Source organism: Rhinoraja longicauda, chromosome 27 (genome assembly GCF_053455715.1).
Source record: "Rhinoraja longicauda isolate Sanriku21f chromosome 27, sRhiLon1.1, whole genome shotgun sequence".
Lineage (NCBI taxonomy): Eukaryota > Metazoa > Chordata > Chondrichthyes > Rajiformes > Arhynchobatidae > Rhinoraja > Rhinoraja longicauda.
The window spans coordinates 742,017-761,125 of NC_135979.1; the positions used below are offsets into that span (position 1 = coordinate 742,017).

The window sequence follows — 19,109 nt, forward strand, 5'->3', positions numbered from 1 at the left end:
CTGGAGTATGGTGTGCAGTTCTGGTCGCCAAATTATAGGAAGGATGTCGACAAAATGGAGAGGGTACAGAGGAGATTTACTAGAATGTTGCCTGGGTTTCAGCACTTAGGCTACAGAGAGAGGTTGAACAGGTTGGGTCTTTATTCTTTGGAGCGTAGAAGGTTGAGGGGGGACTTGATAGAGGTTTTTAAAATTTTGAGAGGGACGGACAGAGTTGACGTGGGTAGGCTTTTCCCTTTGAGAGTGGGGAAGATTCCAACAAGGGGACATAGCTTCAGAATTGAGGGACAAAGGTTTAGGGGTAACATGAGGGGGAATTTCTTTACTCAGAGGGTTGTGGCTGTATGGAATGGACTTCCGGTGGAAGTGGTGGAGGCTGGCTCGATTTTATTATTTAAGAGTAAATTGGATAGGTATATGGATAGGAGGGGATTGGAGGGTTATGGTCTGAGTGCAGGTAGATGAGACTAGGTCAGGGAGAATGGTCGGCGTGGACTGGTAGGGCCGGACAGGCCTGTTTCCATGCTGTAGTTGTTATATGTTATATGTTGTTATATGTTATATGTATGCGACGGCTGATGGTAAGGACTAGGGGCACTCTGTCTCTGTTGCGACTAGGGGGAGCAAGGGCAGAGCTGCGGGGTACCGAGGAGACACGAGTAAAGGCTTCATCTATGATGGGAGAGGGGAACCCCCGTTCCCCAAAGAATGAGGACATCTCGGATGTTCTAGTGTGGAACATCTCATCTTGGGCGCAGATGCAGCGTAGACGGAGGAATTGGGAGTAGGGGAAGGGAGGTTGGTTTGCGTGATGGTCTGGGCTGGATCCACAATTCTCTGTCATTTCTTGTGGGTCTTGGGTGGAGCTCTTCCTAAACCAAACTGTGATGCATCCCGATAAAATACTTTCTATGTCGCATCTGTAGTAGTTGGTGATAGTTGTGGAGGACATGCCAAACTTCCTCCGCCTTCTGAGAGAAGAGAGGCATTGATGTGCTTGCTTGGCCATTGCTTCAATGTGGGTAGTCCAGGACAAGTTGTTGGTGATATTTACTCCTAGGATTCATGCAGTTTAATGCAGATAAATGTGAGAGGTTGTATTTTGGGAAATCATATCATGGCATGACCTTCACAGTGAACGTTTCCAATTCTTTTTTTATAGATATTCAAAAATAATTTATTCAATTACAATACAAAACAAAACCGTGGTAACACACCATAGTACAAAATCACCAAATTATCTAAGACACTGAATTTTCAAATAACTATACAATAGACAATAGACAATAGACAATAGGTGCAGGAGTAGGCCATTCAGCCCTTCGAGCCAGTACCGCCATTCAATGCGATCATGGCTGATCACTCTCAATCAGTACCCCGTTCCTGCCTTCTCCCCATACCCCCTCACTCCGCTATCCTTAAGAGCTCTATCCAGCTCTCTCTTGAAAGCATCCAACGAACTGGCCTCCACTGCCTTCTGAGGCAGAGAATTCCACACCTTCACCACTCTCTGACTCCAATTCCCAGTCCACACTTGATACTCAGCAGTTTAAAAGCCTGTAGTGGGGGCTTCAAATAGCAGGATCTCTGCTGTGTCATGAATTTAGGGTCTTCCTGGAGAGGTCGGTGAACATCGCAGTTCTTGGAGCCCCCAGTGTAAACCAAAGGCACTAGAGGAACAAGATAGACCACTCAACCCTAAAAACCGTGGTACGTCACGGCGCCATTTTAATAGGCAGGAACTTGCAGAAACATTTTTTTTTTTAAATAACAAAAATCTGTGAGTTGATAGATGAGATATGTTCTGCATTTTAATGGTTTCATCACACATACTGTTGCCCCAAAACACTGATTACACTGCGAGAGGCAGAGGGAACGGCGGGTTTTGCCTACTAAAATGGCTCCTTTGCGTACTACACTTCAGTATAGGCGATTCCAACGGAGTGGTCCATCTTGTTCCTCTAGTATCGTTGGTGTAAAGTGTCTTACTGTCCACACACAGCCAACTGTTCACACCTCCAGCCTGTGTTGTGAAGCCTTTGACCTGCAGGCTGCTCTGGCCAGGATTAGAATAATTGTTAATTCAGCTATGGAGAGAGAAAGTATAAGCATCCATTTATTTCTTGCTGGAATGATATCAGTTTCCATTTCTGTGGAAGAGAAAGAGGAACATTGGTTGGAATTTGTGGAGCAATTTCTTTATTAATCAGGTCTTCAGTTTCATAGAATCATTGAGTCATACAGCATGGAAACAGGCGCCAACTTGCCCAACATGTCCCATCTACACTCGTCCCACCTGCCTGTGTTTGGCCCTCATCTCTCTAACCCTGTCCTCTCCATGTATCTGCCTAAATGTCTCTGAAATTTTGTGATAGTCTCTGCCTCAACTACCTCCTCTGGCAGCTCATTCCATATACCTCATGTACAGTCATCATCTAAGTGCGATGATATTTCAGAATGTTATCCCAGACACAAGCCTCAAGCTACCAATTGTCCAAAGACACTTAAAGAGAAGATATTGCCCATGCACCAGTTTCATGTCATCTCCAAAGTGTGGACGATGTAGAGGTTTCAGAGTTAATTAAAAACCTGCAGCTATTTATACGCTGACCAGGTGTCTGAGGGACAGACATAAGTTATTTTTTCTTCAATTAGCATGAAAATGACCATGTTGAGACTGAAACATAAACAGCAGAACACCGAGAGGTTGAGAGAGGAACACCAGCTGGGCTTACATTCTATTTCCCTTGCTCTGCCCAGCTTTCTCTCTGATATATAGACAGCTGTTGACTTTGACAACATTCTTCACTCTCCACAATACCACTAAATGTTGGACATTTGTAAATTTATCAAACACCTTCCTGAATTCATATCCAAGAAGTTTATATATAGTAAATGTCATAGAGTCATACAGTGTGGAAACAGGCCCTTTGACCCAACTTGCCCACACCAACCAACATACTCTGTGTCTAAAGAGGGGTCTTGACCCGAAACGCCACCTATTCCTTTTCTCCAGAGATGCTGCCTGACCCACTGAGTTACTCTAGCATTTTGTTTACTCCATTTACACTAGTCCCACCTGCCGGCGTTTGGCCCATATCCCTCTGAACCTGTCCTGTGCATGTACTTGTCTAACTGTTTCTTAAACGTTGCAATAGACCCTGCATCAACTATCTCCTCTGGCAGCTCGTTTCACACACCCACCACCCTTTGTCACCCTTCTCACTGAGCCAGTTTGGATCCAGCTGGCTGCACACCCTGGAACCCGTGTCCCAGCCTCTCGCCAGGCAGACACACACGCACACACACACAGACACGGACACACACACAGACACACACGCACAGACACACACGGACACACAGACACACACGCACACACACACGCACACACACACACGGACACACACACACACAGACACGGACACACACACAGACACACACGCACATGCACACGGACACACACACACACAGACACGGACACACACACAGACACACACGCACAGACACACACGGACACACACACACACAGACACACACGCACACACACACACACGGACACACACACACACAGACACGGACACACACACAGACACACACGCACATGCACACGCACACAGACACGGACACACACAGACAGACAAGGACGCACACACACACATGCACACAGACGCACATGCACACACAGACATGGACACACACAGACACGGACACACACACACACACACACAGACACGGACACACACACACGGACAGACACACACACACACACAAACACACACTCAGACACACACACACACACAGACACACAATCAGATACACATGCAGACACACACAAGCACATAGATAGATGCACATGCAGACACACACACACACACACAGACACACAAACAGACACGCAGAAACACAAACACACAGATAGACACACAGGCACACACACGCAGACACATACATACTCACACGCACACAGCCACACAGGGAGACACACATGTACGCAGACACACACAGCCTATCCCTGATGACTGTCCAAATGTACAGAAAACCATTCCCCTGAGGATTTTCTCCAACACTTTCCCGACCAAAGCATGTGACTGATCAGCCTGTGTGATTAAGGACAAAGCTGTCCACATACCTACAGAGAGATTGAATGTCCTGGAGATCGACTGCTGTAAAATATCATTCCTTAACTCAAAGCTGTAGCTGGAGTTCGTGTTGCTGTTGGTGACTGCCAGAACACTGTGCAGCAAGTACAATCCATCTCCATCTGGTTGGTGCCAGGTCTCGGACTGGACACAGATGTCCTTCCTCTCTGTACCACTGTACCAACAAACACTGGCCTCAGGGAAACCATGGGCCACCAATGTGAACATCCTCTCAGATGGCGTTAACCTGATGAATAACTGGGGTTCTGTGTAGTACGCTGCAGAATAAAAATTAAACAGGTCAAAAAATAATCCCAGGCAGAATTGTTGTTGTTCTTAGGCGGTGTAAACTAAGATGTTGCCAAAGTATCACCAAATGCTGGAGTAACTCAACAGGTCAGGCAGCATCTCAGGAGAGAAGGAATGGGTGACGATTCGGGTTGAGACCCTTCTTCAGACTGATGTCAGGGGAGGGGGCGGGACAAAGATAGGATGCAGTCGGGACAACTGGGAAGGGGAGGGGAAGAGAGGGACAGAGGAGCTATCTAAAGTTAGAGAAGTCAATGTTCATACCGCTGGGGTGTAAACTGCCCAAGCGAAATATGAGACGTTGCCAAGGTGACAGAGGCAAACTAGAAAGGAGGGTGGTGGATGTGTTTGGTGCAGAGGGTGGTGGGTGCCTGGAACCTGCTGCCAGGGGTGCTGGTGCAGGCAGTTCATTAATTATGAGAGCAGAATTAGGCCATTCAGCCCATCAAAGGCCTGTTCCTGTGCTGTACTACTCTATGTTCTGAATAACAGTGGATGATGCTGTGGGAGAATTTTAAGCATCCAAGGAGATAACTGCAAGGTCAGACCGGTGGGAGAAGTTACCGTGCTCAATTTGTTGAGATATCTGAACCGTTTTATATAAAATAATAACCTACAACTGCGCTGACATCCCATGCCACTGGATTCAGGAACAGCTTCGTCCCCACTGTTATCACAGCTGAGTCACTCCCCCATAATCTGGGGTGTAGTCCTGACCTCCCAACCAACATCGTTTTTCTCTGTAAGTGTAACAGGACGATGCTGTAACCCTATATCCCGCACGCTGGGATGTTTCTCTTTGTACCACCTGTTGTACCTGTGTATGGTTCGATTGCCCTCGTGTACAGTATGACTGGAGAGCAAACAAACAAGGCTCTTCACTGGAAACATGCTAATAATAAGCTAAAACAAATACCAATAAATCTTTCATGCGAGCCAACCAAGGCAAACTGGAAAGGCTGGTTATCTGAGGCTGTTGAATTTCGTGTTAAGCCTGAACTCGGTGGTTACAAAGTGCTGGGGTAACTAAGTGGTCAAGCAGCGTCTCCTAAGAATGACACAAAGTGCTGGAGTAACCAAGTGGTCAGGCAGAATCTCCTAAGAAAGACACAAAGTGCTGGAGTAACCAAGTGGTCAGGTAGAGTCTCCTAAGAAAGATACAAAGTGCTGGAGTAACTCAGCGAGTCAGGCAGCATTTCTGGACAAAAGGGATGGGTGACATTTTTGGTTGGGACCCTTCTTCAGATTGAAAGAACATGCATAGCTGGGTGACGTGTTTTCAGACTGATGATATCATACCCACAGGCTGTTACATAGGCGGGGAATTCTACTGACCATCCGTCACTTGTACAGTTTCGGTAAACAACGCCTTCTTCATGAGTCAAAACATAAAACACTTTCGGACAAAGTCAAAGATCCCCACCTGAAATTCAACCTCTTCATGTTTTTTGGAAATGCTGCTGGGCAGCACTTTTTTGGTAAACAGCATCTGCAGTTCCTTGTGGCTCCAAAGGTTTAGAGATAAGGGAATGAACCCACATAAATGGGCCTAGTTCAGGTAGATGGTCTTGTTTGGCATGAACAGGTTGGGCTGAATGGCCCGTTTCTCTGCCGTGCACCAAACTCTCTACCATGGCAGATACCATAACAACATTTGAAAGGCACCTGGACAGGTTCATGGATAGGAATGGTTTAGAGGAATATGGGTCAAATGTGGGCAATGGGACTAGGTTGGATGGGCATTTTGGTTGAGTTGGGTTGAATGGCCTATTTCCATGACTCTATGAAGTGTTTTCTTGTCTTAATTTGGAATTTGTTGGAAAATGAGAGAGGACAAAGTCAGAGGAGCCCAAATGGGACAGAGCATTGAACGGGAGGTTTAGTGTGACCCTTGCCCATGGAAGCCAAACTGGTCGCCATCCATTCCCCAATCCTTACGCCCTATTCTCCCATGGTCCCTTCCCCGGCTCTATTGTACTTGAGTTTGAACTGAATGTATTTATGTACAGTGTATCTGATCTGTTTAGATAGTATAGCTTTTCACTGTACCTCGGGACACGTGAGAATAATAAACCTGAACCACCCTCTGTGTGTAAAGTTGCCTCTCAGGCTCCTGCTGAATCTTCTTTCTCTCACCTTGAACCTTTGCCCTCTAGCTTCCCCACCCTAGGAACAAAGACTGTGTATTCAACTTCTCTAGTCCATTCCTGATTTCACACAGCTCTGCAAGGTCACCCCTCAGTCTCCAGCGCTCCAAAGAATAAAGTCCTCGCCTTGTCCACCTCTCCAGTCTGAAACATCTTTCCACCATCACCCTCTGCTTCCCACCATGGACACAAGGAGATATCCAATTGGCCAACTTTCCCTGATGGTCAAGGGTCAGCCTGGCAGACGATCGCGTACGCATCGATTTTGGTTTGAAGCACTGAGTAGTTCTAGGCCATTCGGCCCATCAAGTCTACTCCGCCATTCAATCATGGCTGATCTATCTCTCCCTCCTAACCCCATTCTCCTCCCCATAACCCCTGACATCCACACTGATCAAGAACCTGTCAATCTCCGCTTGAAAAATATCCATTGACTTGGCCTCCACAGTTTAAGTCCTAGTTTTAGTGAAAAGACTCTGTGTATTCACCTTATCTATTCCCTTCCTGATTTCATGGCAATGAATTTCACAGATTCACCACCCTCTGACAAAACAAAATCCTCCTCATCTTCTTTCTAAAGGTACGTCCTTTTATTCAGAGGCTGTGCCCTCTGGTCCTAGACTCTCCCACTGGTGGAAACATCCTCTCCACATCCACTCCATCCAGGCCTGATGGGAGAGAAGTCAAAGAATGTTTGTGCGTACCTGCAAACGTCAAGGACACAACGCCTTGTCCACTTGCTGTTAAACTGCTGACGAAGCACATGTATTGTCCAGTATCCTCTGCTCTCGCTCTGTCCAGCCTCAGTGAGGCGTTGCCATTCTTTATGTCTGTGGGGAACATGCTGGTCCTCCCCGAGTATCGTGGGCTTTGGCGACCAAGCTGCTCTCTGCCATAATAGTAACTGTACACAACCTCCTTGGTGTCCACGCGTTGCCAGTTGATGACCAGCGACTCTGAGGAGGTGTCACCCTGGGCCGGGAAGCTGCAGGACAGGACGGTGGGCTGGCCGTGGACCGTGGTCACAGCCGCTGCTGGTGTCCAGACCGTAAACACTGCTGACAACGAGAAGAGGCACCAGATTACCAACAGCATTACTCGTGAGACCACTGACCGTAACACTGGTTGTATTTGCCGGGCTACGGCTCGATTGTAATCACGTATCGTCTTTCTGCTGACTGGTTAGCATTCAACAAAAGCTTTCCACTGTACCTCGGTACACGTGACAATAAACTAAACTGTAAACGGTATTGATGCAAGAAGGGTTAATGTGCAGGGAGGAACTGCAGATGCTGGTTTACACCGAAGACAGACACAAAATGCTGGAGTAACTCAGCGGGACAGGCAGCGTCTCTGGAGAGAAGGAATGGGTGACGTTTCAGGTCGCGACCCTTCTTCAGACTGAGAGTCAAGGGAGAGAGTGACTAGAGATATGGAAGGATAAGGTGTGAAAACGACAGATCAAAGCAGACGATGATAAGGAAATGTAGAATGGTTCAGTGTTGGCTGAGGGGAAGGCAACAACGTGGCATACAATCAGTAGAATTAATCAGGAGGAACTAGTCGGAGAACTAGGGTGGGGGAGGGACGGAGAAGGAGGGAAAGCAAGGGTTACTTCAAGTTAGAGAAATCAGTGTTCATACCGCTGGGGCGTAAACTGCCCAAGTGAAATATGAGCTGCTGTTCCTTCAACTTGTGTTGGGCCTCACTCTGACAATGGAGGAGGCCCAGGACAGAAAGGTCAGTGTGGGAGTGGGAGGGGGAGTTAAAGTGTTGAGCAACCTGGAGATCACGTAGGACTGAACGATGGTGTTCAGTGAAGGTTTAATAATGGAATCACCCAGACGTAACATTGGAAAAACAGAAAATGTAAAGTTATTGTAACTCTGCCCATTCATCCTGTTCCACTGAATGAGTAACATTTCCTGTTGTTGAAATTCCACTGAAACCAATTCTTTGTCCGTGGCACTGAGCCCGGGAAGAGGTGGGATGGGGATTACGTACTGTCTTGTAATGGCCAAGAGGGCATTGGAGTTTGTCTCTGGAACTGTTATCCCACAATACCGAGAACTATATTCTGCACTCCACCTTTTGCTGACTATAGTATAGATGTTGGGAGGTCATGTTGCAGTTGTATAAGATACTGATGAGGCCACATTGAGAGTATTTCATTCAGTTCTGTGCACTGTGTTATAGGAAAGATGTTGTCAAGCTGGAAAGGGGACAGAGAAGATTCACAAGAATGTTGCCAGGACTAGAGGGTGTGAGCGATAGGCAGAGGTTGAGTAGAAACATAGAAAATAGGTGCAGGAGTAGGCCATTCGGCCCTTCGAGCCTGCACCGCCATTCAATATGATCATGGCTGAGACTCTATTACTTGGAGTGCAGGAGGATGAGGGGTGATATTACAGTGGTGTATAAAATTATGAGAGGAATAGATCGGGTAGATGCACAGAGTCTCTTGCCCAGAGTAGGTGAATTGAGGACCAGAGGACATAGGTTTAAGATGAAGGGGAAAAGATTTAATAGGAATCCGAGGGTAATATTTTCACACAAAGGGTGGTGGGTGCATGGAACGAGCTGCCAGAGGAGGTAATTGAGGCTGGGACTATCCCAACATTTAAGAGGCAGTTAGACAGGTACATGGATAGGACAGGTTTGGAGGGATATGGACCAAACGCAGGCAGGTGGGACTAGTGTAGCTGGGACATGTTGGCCGGTGTGGGCAAGTTGGGCTGAAGGGCCTGTTTCCACACTGTATCACTCTATGACTTTATGACTGATTTATTCTGTACACTTCTAGTTTCCCTTTCCCCTGACTCTCAATCTGAAGAAGGGTCTCGACCCGAAACATCACCCATTCCTTTTCTCCAGAGATGCTGCCTGACCCGCTGAGTTACTCCAGCATTGTGTGCCTGTCTATTGTAGTTACATTTGGCTTTGTTGTGTTCATGTAAACATGTGACGTGAATGGATAGCGTGCAGAAACAAAGGTTTTCATTTTACCTCGATACAGTGACAACATCAAACTAAAACCAAAATCATCCTATCAAAAAGTGGAGCGGGAATAAAGGGCCAAACGTTATCCTGCTTCTAAATTACAAGTATTCAGAACGGACGCGAGTCTCACACTCAGCTGTAGTGTTAATTACCTTTTAACAGATTTACATTGTTCAAACCTGGTTTCTAACTAAACTGTTTCAATAGCCTGCTTATCTACACATCAAGATAATTGATGCAAATTTTTAAATAATTACTGGAATTATTCTGGGGAATTTCATCATATGGACGTCATTTCCCTGGGAAATTCCCCAACCTTACCCATTAAAGATTCTACTTTTACTTTCAGTCTCGAGATACAGCATGGAAGCAGGCACTTTGGCCCATTGAGTCCATGACGACCATCGATCACCTGCATATTAGTTCTGTGTTATCTTGGGATGCCAACTATCTCACTCCCAAATACGGGACAGCTATGATTGAATGGTGGAGTAGACATGACGGGCTGAATGGCCAAGTATTGCTCCTATAACCTATGAACACAAAGTGCTGGGGGAACTTAGCGGGTCGGGCAGCATCTGGGGAGGAAACTCACAGATGATATTTCAAGTTGGGACCCTTCTTCAGACTGATGAAGTAGGGGTGCAAAAGTTGAAAAAAGGGAGCTGGGGGCAGGACAAATCCTGGTGAGTGATGGGTGGATACAGGTGAGGGAAGTGATTGGCAGAAAGGTCAACTCACCTGAACCATAGCTGAGTCCAATCTCCAGCAAGAGACCGAGGAAGTATGTGGCCGTGAGTGAAGTCGTGATGTTCCTCATGTGGACAGCTGTCAATGCCTGGGCCTCATGCACCTCCGCTGGCAGCTCACCCACCCCCAACAATGCACAGCTTAGAGGGACAGGGGCTGTGGAAGAAATTAATTTACAGGGAAATTAAAGGACAATGAAAATCGGAGACTTCACAGATTTGCTTGGCGATTTTATTGCATGATATTCACACAGAGATGGCACACCAGTTCTCTGACCACAACAGAATTAGCCGACAATTACTGTGCAGTAAACAACTTCTGTTTTTTGTTAGATACTACTCTACAAAAATATTCTATCAACTACATGGGTATCAATTATTTCATTAGTCATAACATACTTTTTGTTTATGTTAATCTTATTCAACAACAAATGGTTAATACAAGTCAAACACAATACAAGGGCATCTTGGCATTATTCTATCTCACCTTTTAGTCGCCCCGCGCCCCCATCCCCTCTCCGAGACAGTCATAAGCCCCCCATTTACAGAATCATTTCTATGCCACTAGCGGTAGGGGGTAGCGGTGGACTACTGTACCTTCTCACAAAGGAAAACAAGCTTCGTTATCTCCTCTACTATTTCACGTTTACATTTACCAATCCACCGTCCAACACATTCCCAGACAAGAGGCAATACGTCTAATCTTACTTTGCCGATCCCCACCAACCTCTTCTGCACCTGGTCAACGAGAGATGCCAATTGTCACGTCCACACACACTTTCGTTGCCTTGTTCAATTCCAATCAAAATTAAGTAAGGGGGGATATTATTATTTTTCTTCCACAGGGGCCAAACGCGGGCAATGGGACTAGCTTAGTCTGGGCCGAATGGTCTGTTTCCGTGCTGCCCCAACAGCTGCCGACGATCCAACAAACTGTCAGACTCCCGACAAACGTTGTCAGCTACTGAATCTGTGCGAACGCCCTGCTCCCACCTCCAGCTGCCGGCTCCTCCCTCGGACCAGCCTCTCCCCACCCCCGGACCGCCTCTCCCCCCCCCCCCCCCCCCCCACACCACCGGCCTCCCCCCCCCCCCCCCCCACACCACCGGCCTCTCCCCCCCCCCCACACCACCGGCCTCTCCCCCACCCCCCCCACACACCCACCGGACCAGCCTCTCCCCACCCCCGGACCAGCCTCTCCCCACCCCCGGACCAGCCTCCCCCCACCCCCGGACCAGCCCTCTCCCCACCCCCGGACCAGCCTCTCCCCCCCCCCCCCCCCCACACCACCGGCCTCTCCCCCACCCCCCCCCACACACCACCGGACCAGCCTCTCCCCACCCCCGGACCAGCCTCCCCCCACCCCCGGACCAGCCTCTCCCCACCACCGGACCAGCCTCTCCCCCCCCCCCCCCCACACCACCGGCCTCTCCCCCACCCCCCCCCACACACCACCGGACCAGCCTCTCCCCCCCCCCCCCACACCACCGGCCTCTCCCCCCCCCCCCCCACACAACCCCCGGACCAGCCTCTCCCCCCCCCGCCCCCCCCCCACCGGCCTCTCCCCCCCCCCCCCCCCCCCCCCCACCGCCTCTTCCCCCCCCCCCCCCACCACCGGACCGCCTCTCCCCCCCCCCCACCACCCTCCCCCCCCTCCCCCCCCCCACAACACCAGCCTCTCCCCCCCCCCCACCACCGGACGCCTCTCCCCCCCCCCCCACCACCCTCCCCCCCCGCCCCCACACCACCGGCCTCTCCCCCCCCACACCACCGGCCTCTCCCTCCCCCCACCACCGGACCGCCTCTCCCCCCCCCCCACACCACCGGCCTCTCCCCCCCCCCCCACACCACCGGCCTCTCCCCCCCCCCCCCCCACACACCACCGGACCGCCTCTCCCCCCCCCCCCACACCACCGGCCTCTCCCCCCCCCCCCCCACACCACCGGCCTCTCCCCCCCCCCCCCCACACACCACCGGACCGCCTCTCCCCCCCCCCCCCCCACACCACCGGCCTCTCCCCCCCCCCCACACTCCACCGGACCGCCTCTCCCCCCCCCCCCACACACCACCGGACCGCCTCTCCCCCCCCCCCCACACCACCGGACCGCCTCTCCCCCCCCCCCCCACACCACCGGCCTCTCCCCCCCCCAGACCACCGGCCTCTCCCCCCCCCCCCCACACACCACCGGACCGCCTCCCCCCCCCCACACCACCGGCCTCTCCCCCCCCACACCACCGCCCCCCCCCGGCCTCTCCCCCCTCCCCCTCACCACCGGCCTCTCCCCCCCCCCCACACCACCGCCCCCTCCCGGCCTCTCCCCCCCTCCCCCTCACCACCGGCCTCTCCCCCCCCCCACACCACCGCCCCCCCCCGGCCTCTCCCCCCCTCCCCCTCACCACCGGCCTCTCCCCCCCCACCACCGGACCGCCTCTCCCCCCCCCCCCCACACCACCGGCCTCTCCCCCCCCCCCCCCCCACACCACCGCCCCCCCCCGGCCTCTCCCCCCTCCCCCTCACCACCGGCCTCTCCCCCCCCCCACACCACCCGCCCCCCCCCGGCCTCTCCCCCCTCCCCCTCACCACCGGCCTCTCCCCCCCCACCACCGGACCGCCTCTCCCCCCCCCCCCCACACCACCGGCCTCTCCCCCCCCCCCCACAGGCCTCCCCCCCCCCACACCACCGGCCTCTCCCCCCCCCCCCCCACACCACCGGCCTCTCCCCCCCCCCTCCACCGGACCGCCTCTCCCCCCCCCACACCACCGGCCTCTTCCCCCCCACCACCGGACCGCCTCTCCCCCCCCCCCCCACACCACCGGACCGCCTCTCCCCCCCCCCCCCCCCCACACCACCGGACCGCCTCTCTCCCCCCCCCCCCACACACCAGACCGCCTCTCCCCCCCCCCCCACACCACCGGACCGCCTCTCCCCCCCCCCCACACCACCGGACCGCCTCTCCCCCCCCCCCACACCACCGGACCGCTTCTCCCCCCCCCCCCCACACCACCGACCGCCTCTCCCCCCCACCCCCACACCACCGCCCCCCCCCCCCCCCCGGCCTCTCCCCCCTCCCCCTCACCACCGGCCTCTCCCCCTCCCACCACCGGACCGCCTCTCCCCCCCCCCCCCACACCACCGGCCTCTCCCCCCCCCCACAGGGCCTCCCCCCCCCACACACACCACCGGCCTCTCCCCCCCCCCCCCACACCACCGGCCTCTCCCCCCCCCCTCCACCGGACCGCCTCTCCCCCCCCCCACACCACCGGCCTCTCCCCCCCCCACCACCGGACCGCCTCTCCCCCCCCCCCCCACACACCACCGCCCCCCCCCCCCGGCCTCTCCCCCCTCCTCCTCACCACCGGCCTCTCCCCCCCCCCCCACACCACCGGCCTCTCCCCCCCCCCCACACCACCGGCCTCTCCCCCCCCCCCCCACACCACCGGCCCTCTCCCCCCCCCCCCACACCACCGGCCTCTCCCCCCCCCCACACACCACCCTGCCTCTCCCCCCCCCCCCCCACACCACCGGCCTCTCCCCCCCCCCCCCCCCACACCACCGGACCGCCTCTCCCCCCCCCCCCTACACCACCGGACCGCCTCTCCCCCCCACCACCACACCAACCGCCCCCCCCCCGGCCTCTCACCCCCCCCCCCCCTCACCACCGGCCTCTCCCCCCCCCCACACCACCGGCCTCTCCCCCCCCCCCCCTCACCACCGGCCTCTCCCCCCCCCCCCCTCACCACCGGCCTCACCCCCCCCCCTCACCACCGGCCTCTCCCCCCCCCCCCCTCACCACCGGCCTCACCCCCCCCCCTCACCACCGGCCTCTCCCCCCCCCCCCCCTCACCACCGGCCTCACCCCCCCCCCCTCACCACCGGCCTCTCACCCCCCCCCCCTCACCACCCGGCCTCTCACCCCCCCCCCCCCTCACCACCGGCCTCTCCCCCCTCCCCCTCACCACCGGCCTCTCCCCCCCCACCCCCCACACCACCGGCCTCTCCCCCCCCCCCCTCACCACCGGCCTCTCACCCCCCCCCCACACCACCGGCCTCTCACCCCCCCCCCCCCTCACCACCGGCCTCTCACCCCCCCCCCCCTCACCACCGGCCTCTCACCCCCCCCCCCCTCACCACCGGCCTCTCACCCCCCCCCCCCTCACCACCGGCCTCTCACCCCCCCCCCCTCACCACCGGCCTCTCCCCCCCCCCCCCACACCACCGGCCTCTCACCCCCCCCCCCCTCACCACCGGCCTCTCACCCCCCCCCCCCTCACCACCGGCCTCTCACCCCCCCCCCCCTCACCACCGGCCTCTCACCCCCCCCCCTCACCACCGGCCTCTCACCCCCCCCCCCCTCACCACCGGCCTCTCACCCCCCCCCCCCGCTCACCACCGGCCTCTCCCCCCCCCCCCCCTCACCACCGGCCTCTCACCCCCCCCCCCTCACCACCGGCCTCTCACCCCCCCCCCCACACCACCGGCCTCTCACCCCCCCCCCCCCCCTCACCACCGGCCTCTCACCCCCCCCCCCGCTCACCACCGGCCTCTCCCCCCCCCCCCCCCTCACCACCGGCCTCTCCCCCCCCCCCCTCACCACCGGCCTCTCCCCCCCCCCCCCCCCCACCGGCCTCTCCCCCCCCCCCCTCACCACCGGCCTCTCACCCCCCCCCCCCCCCCCCGGCCTCTCCCCCCCCCCCCCCCCCCCGGCCCCGGGCGGGAAACCCTCGAGGTTTTGGATCACGACCCTTCTTCAAACTGAAATAATGACCAAAAAAAAAATCATGATTTTATCTCTGGAAATCTGCTGTCTTTTAAAAAGCATTTAAAATGTGGTCTTTAATCCATCCCACTGATGAACGTACAAACTCCTTACAGACAGCACCCGTAGTCAGGATCCAACCTGAGTCTCCGACGCTGCATTCGCTGTAAAGCAGCAACTCTACCGCTGCGCCACCGTGCCGGATCTTATAGAAACTTATAGAAACTTACAAAATTCTTAAGGGGTTGGACAGGCTAGATGCAGGAAGATTGTTCCCGATGTTGGGGAAGTCCAGAACAAGGGGTCACAGTTTAGGGATAAAGGGGGAAGTCTTTTTAGGACCGAGAATGAGAAAATTGGCTATATTTAAGAGGGAGTTAGATGTGGCCCTTGTGGCTAAAGGGATCAGGGGGTATGGAGAGAAGGCAGGTACAGGTTACTGAGCTGGATGATCAGCCATGATCATATTGAATGGCGGTGCAGGCTCGAAGGGCCGAATGGCCTACTCCTGTACCTATTTTCTATGTTTCTATGAAGCGGTGGGGCCCACAATGAAGCGTTTTGTTCTCCCATCTCGGGAGCCATGATAATAAAACTCTTGAAAATATCCCGCTGGCAGCGATGGGATTCGAACCCGCTCCACCGAAGAGACTGGAGCCCAACTCTTGATCCGTGCCCTGCTGACAGTCAGTTCTCCAGCAGCGGGGTGTCGTTTATAATGTAAGCAAACACACTGAAACACACAGGTAGTAGTGGACAGCACATTTAGGTTTCAAACAATACTCCTGACTTGTGAATGGAAGCACACACACACCACCTGCAGGCAGGCAATGGGATCACTGTCTCTCACTTCCACCTGCAGGCAGGCAATGAGATCACTGTCTCTCACTTCCACCTGCAGGCAGGCAATGGATCACTGTCTCTCACTTCCACCTGCAGGCAGGCAATGGGGTCACTGTCTCTCACTTCCACCTGCAGGCAGGCAATGGGATCACTGTACTTGTTTAAATGACTGCTGGAACAATGTGAATGAAAGGTTGTGATACATATGCTAAACATGCCCCGTGTCTGCTGAATGTGGCAGCGCAAATATTTTATATATCACACCACAGCGCTATCATTTTTGACGCATCTCTGCCTTTATCTCCCGCAAAATCTCATCTCCCTGTTCGTTACTCCCGCGACATAAATTCATTGACTGCCAGTAAATTCTCCGAGGCTCTCACAGCTGCCCCCAACATCTGCACTATTGACGCTTCTCCCCCCCATCTCAGCACTGAGGATCTCACCTCTTTATTTAATATCACTTGCTCTTCCATCCTGGATTTTATCGCTCCCCTTAAAATGAAAAAGCCTAAGCCCAAAGGTCGGCCGTGGCTCAATGACTCCACCAGAGCCCTAAGAAGGGAGTGCAGAAAATCAGAACGGAGGTGGAAATGTGACAAGCTTCAAATTTCCTTCGAAATTCTGAGAAACAATCTTCTCAAATACCAGGAAGCAGTAAAGTCTGCTAGAGCACAATACTTCTCCGACCTTATCTCCAAAAGCTCACATAACTCCAAGGTCCTATTTAGCACAATTACTTCTGTCATATGTCCCGCCCCCAGTACCAGCTTAGTTGGGTCCCCTACTAAGTGCGAAGAATTCGCTAAATTTTTCACCAACAAAGTTGAGAACATTAGAATGAACATTTCCCCTCCCACCCGTGACCTAGCTGTCTCACTAGTCTGTTCATCTAAATTGGACTGCTTCCAACCCGTCACTCTATCCTCCCTTGCAAAGCTTGTCTCCGCTATGAAACCTGCAACCTGCCCCCTTGATCCTGCCCCCACTGCCCTTCTGAAGGATGTCATTGCAATAGCCGGTCCCAGCATCCCCTCTATTATCAACAGTTCTCTGGCCACTGGCACTGTTCCAACCTGTTTCAAGCACGCGGTGGTCCAGCCCCTACTGAAAAAACCTAACCTAGACCCCACCTTGCCTAGCAACTACAGGCCCATTTCCAAACTGCCATTCCTGTCAAAAGTCCTTGAAAAGGCAATTCTAAACCAATTAGTGCCCTACCTGCACCAATACACCATCCTGGAAAGTTTCCAGTCAGGTTTCAGAGCCCACCACAGCACAGAGTCTGCCTTGTTGAAGGTACACAACGACCTGCTTCTCGCCATCGACACCGGCGACTGTGCAATCCTGCTCCTTCTCGACCTCAGCGCAGCGTTCGATACAGTGGACCACACCATCCTTATTGACCATCTCCGGTACGCGGTTGGCATTGATGGCACTGCCCTGAGCTGGTTCGCTTCGTACCTCAAAGATAGGAGTTTCGCCATCAACATAGGCAGTTATTCCTCTGCTCCAGTCAAATTTAAACAGCCTCTTACACTGCCTTGAGGACATAAAATGTTGGATGGCACAGAACTTCCTCCAATTAAATGAGAGCAAGTCTGAGGTCATCCTATTCGGCCCCCCCGACTCCATCACATCGATAACAGGCAGTCTTGGAAGCCTATCCTGCCTAGTCAAACCGCATGTCAAAAACCTCGGCGTGATATTTAACTCTGCATTAAAATTTGATAAGCAAGTCAACGCTGTGGTAAAAGCCAGCTTCTTCCAACTTCGAACCATAGCTAAAATCAAACATTTCCTCCAATTCGACGACACAGAAAAAATCATTCACGCTTTCATTTCCTCCCGCCTAGACTACTGCAACTCCCTATACACTGGGATCAGCCAATCTTCCCTGTCCCGCCTGCAACTGGTCCAAAACGCCGCAGCGAGACTCCTGACGGGTACCCGTAAAAGGGACCACATCACGCCGATTCTGGCCTCTCTCCACTGGCTCCCTGTACGGTACAGAATCAACTTCAAGCTCCTCCTATTCACGTATAAAGCCCTAAATGGACATCCCCCCCCCCTACATCAAAAATCTTCTAACCCCCCTCTCTAACTCCAGGTCCCTCAGGTCGGCCGACTTGGGGCTATTCACTATCCCGCGGTCTAGGCTTAAGCTCAGGGGTGACCGCGCTTTTGCGGTTGCAGCTCCTAGATTGTGGAACAGCATCCCTCTCCCCATCAGAACTGCCCCCTCCATCGACTCCTTTAGGTCCAGGCTCAAAACCTATTTCTACTCCCTAGCGTTTGAGGCTCATTGAGGAGGCGCTGTGAACTGTTTTGTATGTGCTGTTAGGTTTGCGTGCTACTGTATGTTTCATTTTTTCCTTAGTACCTAATCAGATGTACAGCACTTTGGTCAACGTGGGTTGTTTTTAAATGTGCTATACAAATAAAATTGACTTGACTTGACTTGACCCTGGCCACACTCTCACTGACCCACACCACCCTGGCCACACTCTCACTGACCCACACCACCCTGGCCACACTCTCACTGACCCACACCACCCTGGCCACACTCTCACTGACCCACACCACCCTGGCCACGCTCTCATCTCGTTGCTACCATCGGGAAGAAGGTACAGGAGCCTGAAAACCGTGACCTCCAGGTTCAAGAACAGCTTCTTCCCAACAACCACCAGGCTGTTGAACGCTGCACAACACTGACCTCAGCAACTGTGATCTAACACGGACTGTGTCTGTGATTGCACTACAGACTTTGCTTTTGCACTGTTATGTTTACCGATTAGTTTATTGCATTATTATATTTTTGTGGTATTGTGTTCATGGGCCTGTCAAGCTGCAGCGAGTGTTTCATTGGTCCATTCCCTGTACAAATTACAACGGAACACACTTCATTGTGGAGCTGCTGGGGAATTCATCAAAAGTATCTGGACTGTGGGCTGGTTTCCATACTAATGGACTTGGCTAGACCTCTGATACCCAACACCAGTCAAATGGTGGCGGGAATGCTACAGCATCCTTTGAGAGAATGAGTGTGAGACAGACAGTAGACAATAGGTACAGGAGGAGGCCATTCAGTGTGCAGGGGAAGTGCATCAGAAAGCTTCCCTTCATCTCTTGAACGCTGCACAACACTGACCTCAGCGACTGTG

The 19,109-nt window shown here is 53.7% G+C and overlaps 1 protein-coding gene across 1 annotated transcript; it reads right to left on the minus strand.

Annotated features, from left to right (window-relative positions):
- Positions 1 to 440: 440 nt before the first annotated feature.
- Positions 441 to 11,202, minus strand: LOC144606676 (CD276 antigen-like). The gene is made up of 5 exons (XM_078422978.1): positions 11,072 to 11,202; positions 10,337 to 10,501; positions 7,300 to 7,653; positions 4,130 to 4,417; positions 441 to 2,150 (listed from the first exon to the last, which is right to left on the minus strand). The coding sequence occupies exons 2-5, from the start codon at positions 10,413 to 10,415 to the stop codon at positions 2,011 to 2,013; spliced, it is 861 nt and encodes a 286-aa protein (XP_078279104.1). The 5' UTR covers positions 10,416 to 10,501; positions 11,072 to 11,202; the 3' UTR covers positions 441 to 2,010.
- Between the last annotated feature and the right edge of the window lie 7,907 nt (positions 11,203 to 19,109).